The sequence below is a fragment of the Dermacentor albipictus genome, chromosome 3 (genome assembly GCF_038994185.2).
Source record: "Dermacentor albipictus isolate Rhodes 1998 colony chromosome 3, USDA_Dalb.pri_finalv2, whole genome shotgun sequence".
Classification (NCBI taxonomy): Eukaryota; Metazoa; Arthropoda; class Arachnida; order Ixodida; family Ixodidae; genus Dermacentor; species Dermacentor albipictus.
The window spans coordinates 157,199,689-157,221,524 of record NC_091823.1 but is presented as its reverse complement, the minus strand read 5'-3'; the positions used below and the strand labels follow the sequence as shown (position 1 = coordinate 157,221,524).

General features: G+C 48.9%; 1 protein-coding gene across 2 annotated transcripts in view; it reads right to left on the bottom strand.

Moving 5' to 3' along the window:
* Positions 1-2,866: 2,866 nt before the first annotated feature.
* Positions 2,867-21,836, bottom strand: part of LOC139057004 (uncharacterized) — a 67,357-nt gene continuing 48,387 nt past the window's right edge. For both annotated transcript variants that reach the window (XM_070534807.1, XM_070534808.1), the window contains 2 exons: positions 8,083-8,180; positions 2,867-3,010 (listed from right to left, as the gene is read on the bottom strand). In XM_070534807.1, coding sequence (XP_070390908.1) covers positions 2,874-3,010; positions 8,083-8,180 — 235 coding nt within the window. In that variant the 3' untranslated portion in view covers positions 2,867-2,873. The remainder of the gene's footprint in view (positions 3,011-8,082; positions 8,181-21,836) is intronic.

Here is a 21,836-nt window from a genome sequence, read left to right as displayed (position 1 = left end):
AAGATACGGGATATAGCTGGTTTTGCAAGTTTTAGAAATTTTGCACAAATGTCATCTGGTCCGGGTGCCGAATTGACTGGTAGACGATCTATAGCGGCTTCTGCACCTTCGCGAGTGATTATGAGGTCATTCATTGAAGTATTTAAGCTGATAAAGTTCAGATTTGGTGGCACTGGTTCTTCTGATGTGAAAACCGAACAGAAAAAATTGTTTAATTCTTCCGCAACATCGGACTGCAAAAGAGGCTCACCATCTTTCGTTATTGACACAACAGATGACGACGATGGTTTCGGATTTACTACTTCCCAAAATTTGTTACAGTTGTTTTTTAACATTTGTGATAAGTCGTAGTTGTAAGATTTTTCCTTAGCTGCTTCAATTTCTGCTTTGCAAAGTCTCGCCTGTTCGAGATAGCGTTCCCAGTCGTCGGCAGAGTTCGAAAGCTTTGCCCTTGAATACATTCTTTTTTTCTTATTAATACACCGCCTAACATGTGTTGTAAACCACGTGTTTTTGTTTGAAGATTTGACGGTAATTCGTGGAATATATCTTTCCTTCAATTCAGTGAGCGTCCTTTGAAAGATCTGCCAATTTTCGTTTGTATTACGCTCGGAAAAGGTCAATAAAAACTGCGTAGAAAATGTTAGTAGGTCGTTATTTAGTCCGCGTACATCCCCTCTGTTGTAATCGTATATGGTTTTCTTTGCATTACGAGGTTTTTCATATTTTATGGTGTACTCGCAGTGGATAACATTGTAACATAACTAACATAACATTGTAACATAACTAACTAACATAACTAACATTGTAACATAACTAACCCGAGCACTTAGATTTAGGTTAGTGAACCCCAGGTGGTCGAAAGCTCCGGAGTCCTCCACTACGGCGTGCCTCATAATCTGAAAGTGGTTTTGGCGCGTAACATCCCATAATTTAATTTAATTAGCCAGAAATATTTAAACTACGCTTGTCATCACCCGCCGCACTGCTAGCAAGGAATCTTTGTCGGACAAGTGAAACGAATAAGAAGAGTCTGCAGCGAAGACGACGATTATATCCACAACGTAAATGACCTTGAAGCAACTCTAACAGTTAAAGGGACACTAAAGGGAAACAATAAATCAGTTTAGGCTAATAAAGCATTGTTTGAGAACCCTGCAGGCAGTCATTAAAAAATAGTTTGAATATTAGATGAGAAAATGAAGATCCAAGTATCAGTATTTGAATTTCGCGCAGAAACCCCAGCGCCGGTACGTCAGCGTGACGTCAGGGATTCCAAAGTATGTTTTCGCATTTGGGCCGAGTTGGCTGAATAAACGTTCGCGAAACTTGCCATGTTTAATACTTGGTTCCTTTAGAACAGAATGTAGTCAATCTCTACCGCTATATATAATTAGTAGGCCCTAGAAAATGCCATCAAAATCCAAGACGTCACAGCCCCCAGGTGCTGGAACATAAATAGGCGTCGCCACCCGTATTTCGTTCTTGCGATTTTTCTGGCTTACCAAACGTCTCATCGTTGTAAGAGTGGTGTTCTTGGTGTTGTAGAACGGTAATTTACTGATGCAGAAGAAACCATTTTTCACTTTAGTGTCCCTTTAAGAAGCTACCCTCAAGTTGCTCTCGACAGAGCTTATGATGTCGCGTCAAGATAGGAGAGAGAGTCGGAATTAGTTAAGAGCCTACACCAGAATCTGAGAGACCGCCAGCCTTTATAACAAGATATTCTAATGCCCTCCCAAACATAAACAACATCCTAAGAAAATAGCACCCAATATTATCAAGTAACGAGAGTCTGAGAAAAGCGTTCCCGGATGTATCAATGTCTACCTATCGGCGCAACAGAAACTTGAAAGACATGTTACGGCACGCAAAAGTAAGCCAACATCATTCCCCCGTGATAAAAGCATGTTGTCGCTCCAAATGCAAAACCTGCAGGTACCTTCAAAGTGACATTAATATTAAAAGCACCGGAAATAGTCATGCAAGCGAAATCGAAACTAGCTTTACTTGTACAAGTCCAGATGTTATTTAAATGCTTGATGTTCCTTCTGTAAAATACAATATATCGGTGAAACAGGACGATCAATGAATATCAGGTTAAGCGGACATCACGTGGACACAACTAACAAGCTTCCCAAAGCCGTCGCCGAGCATTTCAACCGACCAGGTCATAACTTTGATGAACTTAAACTCTTGCAGTGAAATTTCCGTTCTGAACGAGAACGAAAATACAGAGAATCATACCTTATGCATAGGTTCAAGACATTGCAACCAATAGGCATAAACGTTTCAAAGGGAGCTTCAGAATCTATTCGCTATGCTAAATTTCAAGCTATAGGCAACAACACTTAGTTTGGTTGCCTACTGGTGTATCTCCCCCCCTTTCTTTTTTTTTCTTATATATATATTTACATATATTCGAGTTCAGTAATTTCTTAAGAAATTTTCTTCACGAGCACTGTTTTCTGCCGCTTCTTTTATTATCTCCTTCTGAGACACGATAGCCACGACCACCAGCGAAGCAGGTAACAAAGAGGTGCTGTGCACACGGCCGTTGACACGCCGGCTGCCACACGGCTGCGTCACCAGCCTTGTGTGCAGCATGCCTTTATTCTCAATTCTACACTTTCGCCGTTAAGACACTTTCACTCGTTGCCGCACCCACCCGCGTCACTCCATCTCCCCTTTAGCAGAAGGCCACCTATATATACTGTGCCGAGGAAAGCACATGTCGCCTTGAAAAAGACAAGTTTACTTGTCGAAACGTTGGCTCACGCTTTTACCGTGTTCTCGTTTTCCTCATCGTCTGTGGAATAAGAAGTTGCCGCTGTTTTCACAAATTATGTTTCAGTCATTTATAAAATAAAACCTCAGTTGTGATATAAAGAAGGCACACCATGCATGCCGGTGGGACGAGTCCGTGGCGTAGTGCGAGCCACGCTGCCTGTGGCTCCATCTCCACCACCTCCGATTTCGTCGTTCCTGTCTGTGCTCTCTTCGTCAACACCTGCAACACCAGTTGCGCAAAAAAGGGAATAAAGGAGGGGGATACACTCGAAAATATTTACACCCTCTAGAGCTTACGTTCTCACCAAACATTACTATTGATTCATATTTCCTGCATTTAACTCTCAGCGCTCGCAACGTTCCTGCCAGGAACGCTACGTCACGTTGATACGCGCATGCCATTCGTGAGGTGAAATTGTACTGCGTCCCGGCCGTCCTTGAATAAAAAAAATGGCGACGCTGGGAAACAAGAATGCGTACAGAATGCTGGGAACTAATGCGCAGGTGATATATCTATTTTTTTATTTCAGTGTTACTTGTTCTTTGACTTCGTTACTTATCCAAGCGGCGTTCGGGACGCTCACTGGTGGTAATGCGGGCTCGAATCTACCTTGTCATTCTTTTTTCTGTATTTCCCCCTAGAGCTCTGCACCACATTACGTAACAAACTCTCATTATATTTCGGTTCGGATATCAAATTCAGTATCTTAACTCCTGCATAATCAAACGCCGTATGCCACTTTATCCTTGCTGTAGAATGTTTCTCAAAAACTATGTTACGTGTATTGCATTGTTGACGTGTTACGGGTGTTAAATTGTTGTTGCGTGTGAAGAGGATTTATTCGGGTCGTAGAGCAGCAGCAACAAACGCAGCACCAGCAAGTAGGAGCAGCCAGAGAGCGAACTGGGTAGGAGCCACCCGATGGCAACGGGGCTTTTCAGCCTGCACATCTTTTTCTTCAAAATGACCCCCGGAATCGAAGAGTAGCCATCCTGGCGGCCTAGGAAGAGGGGAGTGGATCGGAATGCGGCTCTAACCGGTCAATGTGCACAGTCTCTCGCCCCCGACGACGCAGGTCGGGAGATGGCGATACGGTTTCGACCACATAAATAACTATTGATGGTTGCGCAACCACGCGATAAGGCCCGTGGTGCTTCTGCAAGAGCTTGGACGAAAGGCCAGGAGCAGCAACAGGCGGGACCCAAAGCCACACGAGTGAGTCGATACGGAAGGGGTGAGGGGGTGGGCTGAGGTCGTGACGCGGTTTTAGGCGGCACTGTTGGGCAGACGTCGAAGAACGGGCCAGTTGTCGGAATTTCTCGGCGTGCTGAGCGACCGTAGAAATAGGTGAGCATTCAGCAGGGCCCCGCCGGTATGGGAGAACCGTATCAATGGTGCTCGAGGGATGTCGGCCATAAAGCAGAAATAATGGTGAGAATCCGGTAGTGGCTTGAGAGGCAGTGTTATATGCGTATGTGACGAATGGAAATACAAGATCCCAGTTGGGGTGGTCAGACGCAACATACAATGATAGCATGTCACCAAGAGTTCTGTCGAATTGTTCTGTTAAGCCATTAACAGAACAATCTGTGAATGATAAGCAGTAGTAGTGCGGTGAATAATTTGGCGTACTGAGCGACCGTAGAAAAAGGTGAGCATTCAGCGGGGTCCGGACGGCACGGGAGAACCGTAACAATGGTGCTGGAAGCATGGCGGCCGTAAAGCAGAAAGAACTGTGAGAACCCGGTAGTGGCTTTTTGAGAAGCAGTGTTATATGCGTATGTGACGAATCGAAATACAAGATCCCAGTTGGAGTGGTCGAATGCCACATACATTGATAGCATGTCACCAAGAGTTCTGTTGAATCGTTCTGTTAAGCCATTGGTCTGTGGATGATGCGCAGTTAAGTGCGGTGAATAATTTGACATTCAGATAGGAGTGACTGCCGGACGTCAGACACGAATACGCGACCCCGATGGCTCAGCAGTTCACGAGGTACACCATGGCGGAGAACGAAGTTGTTTAGAATGAACGAGGTGACGTCTTTTACTGATGTGGCAGGCAAGGCAGTGGTTTCAGCATATGGTGTCAAATGATCTACGGTGACAACAATCCATCAGTTGCCAGTGCCAGTAGATGGAAGAGGCCCATATAAATCAATGCCGACACAGTCAAACGGCTGAGCTGGGCAGGGCTCCATCTAGCTGGATAGGTGCGGTGGAGAGATGCGGGAAACATCTGTGTCGTGGGCAGGCAATGCAGGAGCGTTGGTATTTGTGGACTAAGTTGCACATTATTCGGCAATAATGTCATAGGTGAAGCCGTGTGTAGGTCTTTGACACTCCGCCGTGACCACACTGCGGGTCAGAGTGGAAAGCGCAGCATAAATCTGTTCGTAGGTGGCGGGGCACTACTAATAGCCATGTGCGGCCGTCATTGTGGTAGTTGCGGCGGTATAAAGGTCTGTCGGGGGTGGTGAAATGCTGCGCCTGTCGGCGTAACGCTCGAGATGCCGAAGCTGCTGGAGGATTTGAGAAAAAATCGAATATCATGACGATCCACGGGTCTTTTAGTTGCTCTGAGGCCATGTGCTGGATGTCAAGCGGTGAGATATCATTTCTACAGGTAGAAGTACTGATGTCTGAAGTAATTGAGAAGTGCGAGAGGGCACTGGCGTCAGAGTGTCTGCGTCCAGAGCGATAGACGACGCGGATATCATATTCCTGGATTCGGAGGGCCCACCGAGCGACGTGGCCCGACGCGTCTTTGAGGTTGGACAACCAGCAAAGAGCGTGATGATCCGTCACCACGCCAAAGGGTCTACCGTAGAGATACGGGCGAAATTTCTGAAAGAGCCCATACGATAGCCAGGCACTCCTTTTCTGTTACTGAGTAATTGGCGTCAGGTTTTGTTAGGGCATGACTGGCATAAGCGATCACGTATTCGGCATTAGTGCTCTTGGGTTGTGCGAGCACGGCACCAAGGCCGACACCATTGGCGTCAGTGTGAAATTCTGTAGGTGCGCTTGAATCAAAATGGCGCAATGTTGGTAGAGAGGTGAGCAGGCGATGAAGAGTCGTGAAGGCATTATCAGAGGCTTCTGAGCAAGTAGAAAGGTCATTGTCACCTTGGAGAAGTTGGTTTAGTGTTGCGATCACTGTAGCGAAATTGCGAACAAAACGTCGAAAATAGCAGCATAGTGCTTTCAAGTTAGTGGGCGTCGGGAAGTCGCATACGGCGCAAAGTTTAGCGGGATCAAGAAGAATGCCTTCTTTGGAGCCAATGTGGCCTAATATAGTCAGTTATCGAGCTCCAAATAGGCACCTTTTTAAATTAAGCTGGAGATAAGCATTCCGGAGACAGGTCAAAACTTGATGTAAACGGCGAAGACGGGACGAAAAATCGGAGGAAAAGACGACAACGTCGTCGAGGTAGCAGAGGCAAGTATGCAACTTCAGGCCGCGCAGGATGCCGTCCATCATGCGTTCAAAGGGGGCGGGCGCGTTGCACAGACCGAACTGCATTACAGTGAATCCATACAAGCCGTCTGGTGTAACAAACGCGGTTTTAGAACAGTCAGAGTTAGCCATGGGGTTCTGCCAATAGCCAGAACGTAAATCTAAGGAGGTCAAAAACTCCACTCACTGCATACAGTCAAGTGTATACAAGGGTATACATTCTTTCGGATAATCTTGTTAAGCCTTCGATAATCAACGCAAAATCGCATGGCGCCGTCTTTTTCTTTAACTAGGACAACTAGTGGCTAGAGAAGGTTGTATGACACCGCGTTTGAGCATATCGTTCACCTGGTCATTGATAACGCGTCTTTCAGTCGCGAATACTCGGTTGGGACGCTGTCGAGTGGGTACATGGCTCCCAGTGTCGATAGTGTGCGAAGCAGTCGTTGTGCGGCCGAGTGATGCTGCTTAGTGTTCAAAAGAAGAAGACCAGCCTTGGAGCAAGTGAATTTGTCCGTCGTGCTGCGTCGTCGTAAGGTCACTGGCAATAGCTGGCGTAAAAGAACGCGGCAGTGACCGAGGAGGCGATGCCTGGAGAGCAGCAATATAAGTGGAGTCGTCCATCGTGTCAAATATTGAAGATAAGGTCAGTGGCTCTGCTCTGCCAAGGCTTTCACGGCGGCGTAAAGTAATTGGTTCAGCCGATGGGTTGGAGACGCACATGAGAGAGGCGCCAGCTTTGAACTCGAGGACGGCGAACGGCAGTGGTAGGGAACGGCGGCGAACTAAGAGTTCAGACGGAGCGAAGAGTACTGTGCCGTCATCTACAGAGTCACAAGAGATACTGACAAGAGCGGAAGACCAGCAAGGTATAGCGGTGTCTTCTGAAACAGATTTTGCGACAATGGTCCTTATCGTAAGTGATAATATCGGCGGAAAACTGAAACAGCTTGATTTCGGCGCGGGCGCAGTCAATGATCGCATGATGTGTGGAGAGAAAGTCCCAACCTGATATGACATCGTGTGAACAAGATGGCAACACGATGAATTCTATAATATACAGGACCTCCTGAATGATGACACGGGCGGTGCAGGTGCCAGATGGCTCGACATGCTGCGCGTTGGCAGTCCGAATGGACAGTCCAGAAAACGGCATCGTCGCTTTTCCTGTATTGCGGAAAATACGGGCATCTGTCGCTGAAAGTGCAGCGCCGGTGTCCGTGCGAAATGGGTACGAGCCACGCGACGGAAACGGGGATTTTCAGCCTGCCGATTTCTTCGTCCCAAGCGTAACGACATTGTTGAAGAGCAGAATGTGTAGTAGCAAAGCGCATTTCAGCGCCCAAAGAATAAACTTACTCTCCCAAATATGCACGCCACCCCCCCCCCCAAAAAAAATAAGGGGAGGGGAAACTCGGCGACAAAAATCATCAACGCAATAACGCCGGTGAACGTTAATCTGGTAGAGTGTATTCACCGAAAAAAAAATTCAAGGTGGAAATAGCGGGGGAATAAAAGACACGGGAAACATTGCAGAAATGAAAGCAGAAAACACCGAAGCCTGCAGACTTATATGCGAGGCCTGCGTTATTCACTAATTTCGCACAAAGGACTGATGAAATATAAAATACTTCGGTCTATGGTAAAACGACCTCTGCATCTTGTTTTTATCAAAACTCTAAATTCGTTAGTTTTAGGCTGAATGCAAATTCACGAGATCTCGTCACCTGCATTAACTTTTTCGTTAAGAAGTGGCATTATGCAAAAACTCCTTGCGGGGGGAAAAATCTTAGACACTGCGCGCGCTAGAACGAGGACCACAGCCCACTCACCGGAATCCATGAGCACGAACACCAACACGGTCATGACGACTATTAAGAGCACGCCGAGGGCCCCGAGGGAGAACAGCAAGACGTTGTCTTTCTTCCGCCTCGAAGGAAAAAATAAACACACGGAAAGAAAGAAAATTATAAACTATTGGGTTGCAAGGAGCATTTAGGCGTTTCGCTGAACATATGTGAAGAATGGATTAATTATTAGTACCTAAAAAAGCAAGTGCGTGCAAGCTCGTAACCAGTACTAGCGTCAACACTTTACTCTAAAGATCGCTGGAGTTCTTTGATGCATAGCATTTATGTAGCTGTATTAACGTTTGCCATATGTGGTCAAGGTAGCAAATTGAAGAATCATTATACTACGGAGGCACTGGTATGCCTTCATTTACAAGTAATATTTCTAAACAACAAAACGTAGCAGCGGGAAAGTTTTTTTTTTGTTGCAACGCACCGCAAGCGTTGTAGAGATCGCCTTATGAACAGCTCTGCACGACACAGGGACCAGAGTGATGTAGTTTGACCGCCAACCTCTGCTATCATAAAGCAGCGCCCAGACAAAATAAATCTACAAGTGTTAGTGAGGAGGCTTCGAAGGAGAAACAGTAGATGCTGTTTTTTTTCTCCATGAAGCGCAAGCAAAAACAAGCAAAAACAACAACAACAACACGAGAAAAACGACAGCGCTGCACAATGATTACGAGCATATATGTAGTGCCGGCTAAGGACAATCCAACGCTGCAAAGGGCGATAGCTTGCGTATAGCTGTAAAAAAAATTAAAGATAAAGTTGGAAGGTGATTCAACCTTTAGTTGAAGACGATGAAGGACAGTCCCGAGAGCGAGTTGAGAGTGAGATAGAGGCGCAGTCATTGCGCGCTGCACTTAACCGCGTCCCTCTACGCGTGAAAGGCGGGGAGTGCCGGACTTAAAAGTTGTTTACTGCGCTGTCCTTCTAGAGTGGCCTTCACTTAGATGTATGATGACGCGTCATTTATTTTAAAGAATTTCTGTGATTTCAAGCGTCATAACTACGATCCGATTTTGAGGCACGCCGTTATGGGGGAAAAACATTCCGTGGCGTAATGGCTGTGGTATCAGGCTTGCATGCTAGACGTCCTGAGTTCGATTGATTGATTAGTAGTGTTTATTGGCGCAAAGGCCAGATGTGGCCAAAGAGCGCCAAGTCGATGGTCAGTGCTTCGCAATCATATGTGAGTGTTAATTGCGAGGAGTAATAAAACACGGCTGTATAGTGGCCTAAAATATTCACTAAAGAGTGCAAAACATGCATGTGGTGCAATGAAGATGTAAAAGGACTTAAAATTTTTTCGCTCTAAAGTGCGTAAAATAAGAATATCTTTAATATGAATATAATATAATAGTATAATATAATAATGTAATATAATATAATATAATAAGAATATCTATAAGAATAAGAATAAGAATATAGGCTTCTAAATTACTGCTTATAGCAGGGGATGTGGAAAGTAACCCTGGGCCTGATTATGATCAATTTTCCAAGCAGCTAAAACAAATTTCAGACGACATTCGTGTTATTAAGGAAGAACGTCTAACATCCATCGACTTAAAACTTGACAGCCTAAGCAACCTCGATACCAAGGTTTCTACATGCATGGAACAAATTAATAGCCTCCAGAAAGCACTAATATCGCTTGAACTAAAAGTGGACGATCTTGAAAATCGCTCAAGAAGATCAAATCTAATTGTTTACGGTTTTCCCGAGGAAGCTAAGGAAAACGAAGGCTCACTTGAACACAAAGTGCACGAAAAAATTCTTAAAAGTGTCCTCGAAGTCGAGGATGTAACGATTGAAAGGATTCACAGATTGGGCAGGCCAGCAGCTAAAAAAACCAGACCGGTTATCTTGAAGCTCTTGGACTACCGTGACAAAACACAAATCCTAAGCAACTGTTATAAGCCCAAGGGGAGCAGTTTTTCAATCGGCGAAGATTTTTCATGGCGTGTAAGAAACATCCGGAAGAAACTGTGGAACTACGCGAAAGCTAGAAAAGAATCTGGGGACAAGGTGTCGCTGTCATACGACAAATTTCGGATCAATGATGACCTCTACCGATGGGATGACGAAACAAATGATGTGGCCCTAATCCAGACGCATTCAGCTATCTCGAGCAAAAAAATCCAGGAAGCAGAAAGGCAAACAACGCGCACTCGGCGCAACGCGCCACGTCAGAAATAACTTTCTGCAATATTAATGCTCGTAGCATACTAAAGAAAACTGACTTCCTTGAGGCATTACTTCTTGGTATCGAACCAGATTTTGTTCCTCTAACTGAGACTTGGCTAACAATCGATATCAGGGATGCTGAAATCACACCACCAAACTACGTAATCGTACGGAAAGACCGATTAACACGTGGTGGCGGCGTCGCCTTATTGATTAAAAAGGACATCCCTTATATCGTATTACCTGATGTCACAGGAGTGGAAGGAATTTTTTGTAAACTAACATTTTCTACATGCAATATTGTCGTGGGCTGTATTTATCGTAGTCCCTCATGTGAGGTTGAAGTGATGGAAAGACTGTGTTTGTATGCGCAAAATAACGTTTCGGGGGCCAGACTAATACTTCTAGGGGATTTTAACTTGCCTGATGTGAACTGTCAAACATTTGAACACCACTCACCAAGTGCTGATATGCTTTTCGAACTTATGCTTTCATTGAATCTTAGCCAAATCGTAACAGAGCCCACACGTGTTCAAGGAACCACTTCCAACACATTTGATTTAGTTTTTTTGAGCCATCATTTTCCGTTAGAGCAAACGCACCTTGAACTCATTAATGGCATGTCTGATCATAAGATTGCTTTATGTGTTGTACCTGCTCATTATACATTTTCTTCCCAACCACGCATCACTTACCCGGACTTCAGTAGAGCAGACGATACGGGTATTATTGACTACTTATCTAGCGAATTTACCGCCTTTGAAGAACTTTCAATACGTTCCACTACAAACATCGAAACATTGTGGCATGGTTTCAAAAAAATTATGCTTCGTCGTATTTCTAAGTATGTAACTTCTAAAGTTAAAAAAAAACGAGGAAGCGCAATCCCTGGATCTCACGTGACATCATTCATGCCAAACGTAAAGTCAAACGTCTGAAAAAATCAATGAAACTAGCACCTAAACCTTTATCTCGAAGTAATTTTACTCTGGCTATCCAAGACATGAAATCTAAAATAAAGACAGCGAAGTCAAACTTTTACACAAACACACTTCAAGGATTTCTAAGAAATTCACCAAGCAAATTCTGGAACTACCTTAATCCTAAGGCATCAAGTGATCCCCAAGTGTCGCCCGAAACTAGCAAACAAAGCGCTAATTCACTAAATAACTACTTTTCTTCTATCTTCACATCTGACGATGGGAAACTACCCCAAATTGACATCACCATTAACAGCACACTAAGCCCCCTCACGCCACGGAGGCCGGAGTACTGAACCTTCTCCTAAACCTGGACACAAAAAAAAGGGCCAGGCCCGGATAAAATACCCAACGCTTTCTTGAAAAGGTATGCAGAATGGATGACGAAGTACCTTTGTATAATATTTAACAAATCATTATCATCATCTATTCTTCCGCAGGATTGTAAATCCGCGAAAGTTGTCCCAATACGTACGTCAGGCTGCAAAGACGACCCGTCCAGCTTTCGGCCGATTTCGCTTACGAGTACCGTGTGCAAACTTCTAGAACACATAATACTAAAACATATAACCGTTTTCTTAGACAAAGAGAGTATCATATCACCATATCAACATGGCTTTCGCAGAGGCCTTTCTACAATCACTCAACTACTGGAACTAACCCACGACATATCATTTAATATCGACCAACACAGACAAACAGACCTCATCCTACTCGTTTTCTCGAAGGCGTTTGATCGGCTATCACACAAAAAGCTCATAAGGAAACTTGAGGCTACATTAGGTACAGGCCCCATAATTGACTGGATTTGCGACTATCTTACTAACCGTACCCAGTTTGTGGAAGTGAATGGACAGATTTCCCAGACAGCCCGGGTAACATCGGGAGCCCCCCAAGGAAGTGTTCTGGCTCCCGTTTTATTTCTAATTTTTATTAATGACCTACCCGCAAAAATCACAGGAAAAATTAGGCTATTTGCAGATGACTGCATCCTTTATCGAAATATTAACTCGTATGATGACCATATAACATTAAACAACGACTTGAAAGCTGTGTTTAATTGGTGTGCCCACTGGCAGATGACCATCAAGACTAAGAAATCTGCTGTTCTTTCAATCACCAGAAAAAAAATAACTCGAGCTTTACGTATACCGTTAACGACGTGCCACTAATACGAGTTCATGAACACAAGTACCTCGGATTAACGTTAACACATGACTTCAGATGGAACTCCCATATAAATAATGTCACAGCAACTGCAATGAAACGCCTTTTCTTTCTTGGAAGGCACCTCAGACTAGTACCACCCGATACAAAACTTCAGGCTTACAAAACTTTCGTCTGGTCAGTCTTTGAGTACGCAAATGTTATCTGGTTTCCACACACTAAACAACTAATTAAAAAACTAGAAGGTGTACAAAGGAAAGCTCTACGGTATATATACAATAAACATAAATTAACAGACTCGCCCACAGAACTACTTAACAAAGCCGGAATCCTAACAGTACAAAATCGAGCTGTACTAGCCCGTTCTAAACTTATGTACCAGCTTTTACATAACAAGCTTAATATTGATACCTCGAGATATATCTCAAGAAATGAAACACGGCCGACGCGGCATAAACACACACAAACACTCAATGAGCATTCTTTTCATACCGATTGCTTTAAGAATTTATTCTTTCCTTTAGCGATAAGAGAGTGGAATAAACTGAGTGAATCCATTAGTAACAGCTCCTCATTAGATACATTTGCTAAATCAGTGGAAGAACACCTCCTTGCCTTACAGCTCTGACACATAGCCAGGTTTGTTACCGATCTTCATAGCCTAACACTTTAATCTATGAGTGTGCCTTTTGTATGATGCATCATACGCATGACTGCATCCTGTTTGTCATGTTCGTTAGGTATTGTATTTCACATGTGCTTTCAGTTTTTTTTTTCTTTTTTCTTGTTTGGTTTCTTGTTTTCTCAGATTCTTCCTTGTTATAGTATACTGTGCCCAAATATTGCATTTGTGATGAACTACTTATTTCTTTTGTTTAGTGAAACCAAAACCTTTGCAATAACACACTTATGATTATATAATATATTGCTACGGCACAATATGTGCGATCACGAAAGGCCAGCAGTGTGAAGACGACGACGACGATTTAGAAGCTAGCGCGGGCGGTGGTGGTGGTGAAAACTTTATTGGACACAGGGGAGTTGCGGACACGCAGGTCCTTGGGCCCCCGCACGGCCCCACTGCACTCAAACGTTCATGTCCCGGAGGCTCATGACGCTGGCAGCCCGGCCTGTGGCGATGGCTTGCTTGGCCGGGTCCTCGGAGCGCAGTAGGGTCTCCCAAGCCTCCCAAGTAGTAAGGTGCTCCAGGCCCCGCGGGGGAGGATCCGCCGGGCAGAGGAAAAGAATGTGATCGAGAGTGGCTTTGGGGTGGTGGCAGAGGGTACAGGAGGGGTCGGTGTGGACATGGTGATAGCGCGAGCGTATATAAGGGGAGGGTAAGGTGCGTGTTTGGAGCCGCCTCCAAAGTGTCTGGTGATAATTGTCGAGGGAGGGATGGGGTGGGGGGTAGAGCCGACGCTCGGTTTTGCAGGCTTGCGTCAGTTCAGTGAATGAATGCATGCGCTCCCGTGAGAACCCTGGATCGGAGGCCGCCGGTGCCCGGTTGAGCAAACCTCGGGCTAAAGCGTTGGCAGCCTCGTTTCCAGGATTCCCCGAGTGGGCAGGCACCCATATGAGCTCCATGTGGCGGGGCGGGTGTGGAGCGAGAGAGTTCAGTATGCGAAATGCAGGGACGCGAACTCTCCCGCGAGCAAAATTTAGTATGGCAGTTTTAGAGTCCGATAATATATACCGGGCCTCCGTGCGCATAATAGCTACGGCAATGGCAGCCTCCTCAGCCTCCTCCGAAGTGGCAGTTGGGGATATGTGAAGGGTGGTAATCGGTTGTAGGGAGTTCGTGATGGCAACAACCGCGTCCTCACCTGTGCATGCGGCATCCACCCACACAGCATCCGGTTCCGTGCCATAGTATTTGTGGAGCGCTCGTGCGCGAGCTCTGCGGCGAGGTTCATGGTAGATGGGGTGCATGTTTTTAGGGAGAGGTTTAATAAGAAGTTCGCGGTGAATGCGGTGGGGGACCTGGAGCTGTGTGGGATCCGTGGCTGGTATCCTGATACCGAGGGTGTGTAGGATGTGTCTGCCGGTGGTGGTCCCCGCGAGACGTATGTATTGTGTCTGTCTGTGGGCCTCAATAAGCTCACCTATCGTGTTATGTAGGCCTAGCTGGAGGAGTTTTTCGGTGGAGGTATTTAGGGGTAGGTGTAGTGCTGTCTTAAATGCTGTTCGGATCATGGCATCCACGGTGGAGATTTCTCTGCCCTGGAGTTTAAGGTAGGGGAGCGTGAAGAGAAAGCGGCTGAGGACGAAGGCATGAATGAGACGACATAAGTCAGGCTCCTTCATACCCCGGTGGTGTGCAGAAACTCGGCGGATTAGGTGGGATATCGACACCGCCGTCCGCTTGAGTTTGTGGATGGTGAGAGTGTTTTTCCCATCATTTTGGATGTGGAGACCCAGTACCCGGAGAGTGTGTACCTCAGGGATGTACCGGTTTTCCAGTGTCACGGTTATAGGGGTGGTGGGGCAGTTTCGGGTTGTGGGGCGGAGTATGAGGAGCTCCGACTTCTCCGGAGAGCATGAGAGTCCAATACTCCGCGCATGTGTTTGGGTGAGGGTAGCTGCCGACTGCAGAGTATTCTCTATGTCTCCATCACTGCCATGGGTGGTCCATAGAGTGATATCATCAGCATAGAGTGTGTGCCGAAGGTGAGGGATGTTTTGTAGTTTGCGGGCAAGGGGAATGAGAGTGACATTGAAGAGAAAAGGTGAGAGGACAGATCCCTGGGGGGTGCCAATCCCACTAAGGGTGTATGGGCGGGATGTGTGGGGACCGAAGTGAATTTCGGCTGTGCGGTTAGTAAGAAATGCTTGAACATAGGTGTACATACGTTCACCTATGTTCAAGGGGGAGAGCGCCGCCATTATCGCTTGATGGTCTAGGCGATCAAAGGCCTTGGAGAGATCCAAGGCGAGGACGGCTTTTGTGTGGCCCGGTATGAGGGGGTCGAAAATATCCTGTGTGAGCTGGAGCATGGCGTCCTGTGCCGACAGGTGGGGACGGAAGCCCACCATGCTGTGCGGGTAGAGGTCTTGCTCCGCCATGTGTTGTGTGAGTCGGGCGAGTGCGACATGCTCCAAAAGCTTGCCCAGGCATGAGGTTAGGGAGATGGGGCGAAGATTTGCAGGTGTAAGGGGTTTGTGGGGCTTGGGTATGAATAAGATTTTGGCGTGACGCCAGGATTGCGGAAGGGTGCCCTCCTGCCAGCATGTGTTGAAGTACTCCGTGAGCTGGGCAATCGACTGATCGTCCAAATTGCGGAGCATGCTATTGGAGATACGGTCAACTCCTGGAGTGGAATTAGAGCGGAGAGTCAGGAGGGCCGCTCTGACTTCTGCTTCCGTAATCTCCGCGTCGAGATTGGCATTCGGGGTGCCTGCATAGGGGGGTAGGGGGTTTGAGATACCGGGAGTTGTGTGTGTGTTCCTGAGTACGTCGATGAGTGCGTCGGGAGAAAGGTTGGTCTTGTGTATAAGGCGTGTGACGTGTTGTTGTGTGGCTGTTTTAGATTGCGTGGGGTCAATTAAGTGACGGAGGAGTTGCCAACTGCGCTTGGAGGACAGATTGCCAGCCATACTATCGCAAATCTGTCCCCAGTTGGATCGGCAGAGCTCCTCAGAGTGCTCAGTAATTTTTGTTTGCAGTGCGGCTAGCCGCTTTTTAAGGGTCCGGTTGAGTTTTTGCCCTTTCCAGCGCTCTAGGATGCTATGATGGGCCTCCCATAGGTGTGCCAGGTGAGTGTCGAGGGTGGGCGTATCTGGTGTGGTGTCAAGGGTACGAGTGTGTGCGGAGACATCGTTCATGAGTGATGCCACCCACTGGTCGATGTCTGTAATGGGAGCGTCAGGAAGGGCCGCCCGTGCGGCGCGGACTGCATCCCAGTTGGTGAGTTTGTGTGTTAGGTGAGGGGTCGTTCTGTGTTTGTAGGGTACTGTAACGTAGAGGATGTAATGATCGCTCCCTAATGTGTGATGTGTTGTGTTCCACGTAATACCCGCAAGGTTGCGGCTCAGTGTCAAGTCCGGGCTGGTGTCCGCGCTGACACTGTTGCCAATTCTCGTGGGGGTGTTAAAGTTGTTGTGTATTGTGAGGCGGAGCTCTTGTACCAAGTACCAGAGTCGTCGTCCTCGTGCCGTGGTGGTGCGGTAGCCCCAGTCAGTATGCTGACTGTTGAAGTCCCCTCCGATTATCAATGGATGCTTGCCTGCAATACGATGGAGATCGCGCAGTAGCGTTTCCAATGAAGCCATCGGATGAGACGGTGGGTGGTATATGTTTGCAATAAAAATAGATGGTGTGGAGTGTGTGTGGTGTATGATTTCTGTGATCACGCAGGGCGTCTCGGAGGTGATCTGATGCGTTTGGTGTGTAATGGAGCGATGTATGAGTGTGGAAGCCCTGGGTGTATTCGTTGCGTCCGAGTGAGCGGATGTGTAACTAGGAAGTGTGGCAGGGGCATGCGTGTCCTGAAGAAGGAGGATGTGGGGCGTGGGAAGTGTGGGGAGGAGGAGTTGGAGGGGTGCGCGCTTGCCCCGGAAGCGGCGGCAGTTCCATTGCAGAATTGATAAGGAATTAGGTGGTAGCCCCGCCATACTGTAGCTTGGGTGGGGTGAGTATAGGTGGGTTGGGTAGAGAGTTCTGTGGGGTAGGTGGGTCGGATTGATAGGGGCGATTGGGGAGCTGCATCGAGGGAAGGGCCTGCTCGATTGTTTGGAGGCGGGTGTCGTACCGTGCAAGGCTCATCTCAAGGGTGTGTACCATGCGCGTAAATGCCGCTTCAATTTGTTGTTCAAAGCGTTGAGATAGGTGGTCGATGAGCTGAGTGAATTTTGCCTCTAGACGCGCGTCCATTTCGGCGAGTTTAGCGTCCATGCGGGCCTCTAGAGATTGAAGGTCGGTCTGGGTGACGGGTGGGTGCTCTGTTGTGCGTTTTTTCTTGGGTGGGGGTGAGGTGGCCGTTTGGGAGTCGGATTGTTCCATGTTTTCAGTGGGTGTTTGGGGTAGCGGCGTGGGTTGGGTGGGAGGGACGATTGGCGGAAGCGGTAGAGGGGTACAGGTGGGAGTCTTGATGAGAGAGCTAAGACGACTCACCTCCTCTCGCAGGGCCTGGAGCTCCCGGTCGCGGGGGTCCTCCTGTGTGGGCGGGGGGGTTGAAGCCTTGCTGGGAACGTTCAATCTTTTGCCTGCTACTCTGTCCGCCCAGGAAAGCTGTGGAAACTGTTGGTCCTGGCGGCGAAGAGACGATGAGCGAGACGTGCTGGAGCGGTCCGTGTCTCGTTCCGGTGTGCGGGAGATGTGCTGTTGTCGTGACGCGGGCGGTGAGCGGCGTCCCCTCGCCTTGCAGCCTTTAGTACCGGTCATGTGGGCGCCTCCACAGAGTATGCAGGCTGGTGTGCATGTCGGGGTGTCCTCTCGGGGGTGCGGGATACCGCATCTTGAACAGTTGTGCGTACGCTGAAGGGTACACACATCCGCGCGATGCCCTGGTTTTCTACAGTTTGTGCAAGCGTCCAAGTGTCCTCTGTACAAACTGCAGCTGTGGAGCCCGCCTCCGTAGGAAATGGTTCGGGGCACCGGACCCGTCCGGAAGGTGATAAGGATCGAACGGGTCTGTCCCATGCGGCGTGCATCAATGATGGGGACGCTAGGGTTGCCCGTGATGAGGTCGTCCAGAATCTGTGCTGGGGTTTCTTCCCAGTAGGCGTTAGTGATTACTCCTCTTGCTGCACCATCCGGGGGTGCGATGTAGGCGGTGACGGCGTAGCCTTGGGTTCGGATGGAGAGTTGTTGGATGGCGACCAGGCGTAGCGCGTCGGCTTTATGCGGGGTACTCATCGTGCAGGTATTGTTGAGGGGGTGGATAATCAAGCTGGTGGCGTCTGGTGCTTGGAGGTCTTTGGCTGCAGTTAGCAGGGCCAGGCGAAGCTGGCGCGGTTGAAGGTCGGTTAAGGCAAGTCCCCCGGTTGAACGAAACACTATCTTGTAGGCATCCTCAGGCAAACGCGGCTGGCGTTGCGACCTTTGCGCCGCGAGACGCGTCGCGCGCAGCTGAGACGCTTGGTGTACGGAATCCGCAGGTCGCGAGCCGGTGGCGGCGTTCGCCTGGTCCTGGATTTTCTGTGTTCCTTTCTGACGGGTGGGTAGGCTCAGGATATGATTCCAGTCCCTGGGATCATAGTCCTTTGGGTCGATGGTATCTCCGATCACATGCGTCTCCATAATGTGGACGTAGGGGAGGTCGAAGCGGCTTAGGCTTAGCGCACGGTGGCGCGAGGCCTAGTGCGGCAGCTGATCGGCAAAGGGCGGTTTTCGGCCCGTGGGCCCGCTTAGGGGGGACCGACGGCCACCAAATTTCAACAGATGGTAGCGCTCACCTTGACGAACGGTGTAGTGAAGAGATGGGCACTGCGTGGGTGGAAATCCGAACGAAATCGCCGTGTTTGTACAGAGCCGATGCGAAGCTCGTTCGCACTCGCTGGCCCAGCGAGTGCGCTCGCTGGCCCAGCGAGCGCAGCGTATTTTCCTTGTAAATATATTTGTACATAGCTTGTCGTCTGCGTCTTCCTACGTAACATATTTGGTGGAGGTGGACGTTCCCTGTACCTCGTCACGGAGCTTCGCAGTGGACGGTACGTCTAGCCTACCTTCATGGCTCCCGGCGACGCCAACCCGACTCCACCGGCTCCGACAACTGCTGCCACTTCGACGACCTACATCACCCTCTCCGCTCCCCGTGATCCTGGCGTATTCTCGGCAAAAGATGGGGAAGACGTCGAGGACTGGATCAGCCTTGACGAACACGTCAGCCGCAATAACCGGTGGGACCCAACTATCACGCTCGCCAAAGTCGTCTTTTACCTCGGTGGCACACCTCGAGTTTGGTATCGGATGCACGAAGACGAGCTGACCAGTTGGGATTCGCTTAAGCAAAAGCTTGGAGACTTGTTCGGCAACCCCTACGGTCACCAACTTGCCGCGCAGAAGGCGCTTTCCGGTCGTGTGCAGACGTCAACGGAGCCCTACGTCACGTACATTCAGGACGTCTTGGCTCTGTGCCGCAAAGTTGACACCCACATGACTGAGTCAGACAAGGTTTCCCACATCCTCAAAGGCATTGCCGATGACGCCTTCAATTTGCTCGTTTGCAACAACGTAGCCACGGTGGATGCTGTTATAAAAGAGTGCCGCCGCCTGGAACTCGCCAAAAGCCGACGTATTGACCAGCAGTTTGCCCGTCTGCCCAACACCCCAGCGACATCTTCCTGTGCCGACGCTCCTCGTCCCAACAACACTGCCGATGTTACCAGGATCGTCCGGCGTGAGATCGAGGCCGCCTATCCGGCTGCCTTCGACTCCAGTCCCACCACCACATCTGCAGGCACGGTCTCACTGATCCAGGCAGTTGTCCGCCAGGAGTTTGAAAACATGGGTCTTCACAACATCTGCTCGGCCCATCGCCCTGATACCCGTCCGGCTTCTTCGATTTCGCCCCGTCCCGCATCTTCTTACCCACCACGTTTCCGCAACCCATCTGAATGGCGCACTGCTGACGACAGGCCTATTTGTTTCCACTGCCATCGCATCGGGCACATTTCTCGGCACTGTCGTAGTCGCTGGAGTTCCCCGATCCGGTCTACTTATACTGCCTACTCTCGCCCCTCAGGTGGCCCTTCTCGTCCCTATGCCACACGCTCCGATAATGCGGCCACTGATTCTACTGCAACGAACCGCCCCTATTCTCGTTCGCCTTCGCCCCAACGACGACAATCTCGCTCTCCCCAGCCCCGTCGCTCCTATTCGCCGACTCCCTTCGGACGCTGCTCCCAGCCGGAAAACTAGACGATGCAGTGCCTCGAGGTGACGCTGCATTGCCCCCTACGCCGCCAAAACCTCTACTGACTGTGCCCACTCATCTGAACCTTCCTGACGTGCAAGTCGACGGTGTTTCTGTGTCTGCTCTCATAGACACTGGGGCGCATTTGTCCGTCATGAGCGCTGACCTTCGTAACCGGCTCAGGAAAATTATCAGGCACGCCACGACGCCTGTTGTCCGTGTCGCCGATGGCGGAACAGCCCCCGTCATTGGTATGTGTACCGCCCGCGTCTCCTTCGCCGATCGCTCAACAATCGTGCTATTCACAGTCATCGCCCACTGTCCCCACGACATCATCCTCGGCTTAGACTTCCTCTCCGCACATTCTGCTCTCATCGATTGTTCCGCCAGTACTCTCCGCCTTGACCTGCCTGTTCTGGATCCTGCTGAACCACACCCCAGTCGCCTCAGTTCCGCCGACTTCGTTCGCTTGCCACCTTCGGCACTGACCTACGTTGACCTAGTGTCATCCCCACCAGTCCCCGACGGTCACTACATCGCGGCTCCTATGCCAGACGTCCTCCTTACACACGGGATCACAGTACCCCATACAGTTTTATCTATTACGGCGAATTGCGTCTGCCTGCCAGTGGTCAACTTTGGCTTGACGACACAAGTGCTGCCACGTGGGATGTCTTTGGTCCAGCTTTGTTCTTTCGAGGATCACTCAGTAGCATCCATTGCAGTAGACGACACTTCATCCGATACTCCTCTCCCATCGCAGTCGACAAATTGTACCATCGCTGACTTACGGAAAATGATTGCCCCCGACTTGCCCTCCGAGCACGCTCGTGAACTCTACGGCGTTCTGTTTTCCTACCACGATATTTTTGACTTTAACGATCGTCCTTTAGCCCAAACTACAGCTGTCAAACATCGCATTAATACCGGCGATGCCCCTCCCATTCATCGCCGCCCGTATCGAGTGTCACCAGCTGAGCGTCAAGTTATTCACGCAGAAGTTCGCAAAATGCTTGCCAAGAACATTATTGAACCGTCATGTAGTCCTTGGGCGTCACCGGTTGTGCTGGTAAAAAAAGAAGGATGGCTCATGGCGCTTTTGCGTGGATTATCGGCACCTTAACAGGGTTACCAAAAAGGACGTGTATCCCCTACCTCGGATTGATGACGCCCTTGACTGCCTCCACGGTGCTCGCTATTTCTCCTCTATTGACCTTCGCTCCAGCTATTGGCAGATTGCCGTGGACGATCTCGACCGCGAGAAGACTGCCTTTGTAACACCCGACGGTCTTTATCAATTCAAGGTGATGCCGTTCGGCCTATGTAACGCTCCTGCCACTTTTGAACGCATGATGGACTCCCTTCTTCACGGTTTCAAATGGTCCACGTGCTTGTGCTACTTGGACGACGTTATCGTATTCTCCCCAACGTTCGCTACGCACCTCGAGCGCCTCTCAGCAGTCCTGGACGTTTTTCGGCGAGGCGGTCTGCAACTCAACGCATCGAAGTGCCAATTCGGCCGTCGCCAGATTACCGTCCTTGGACA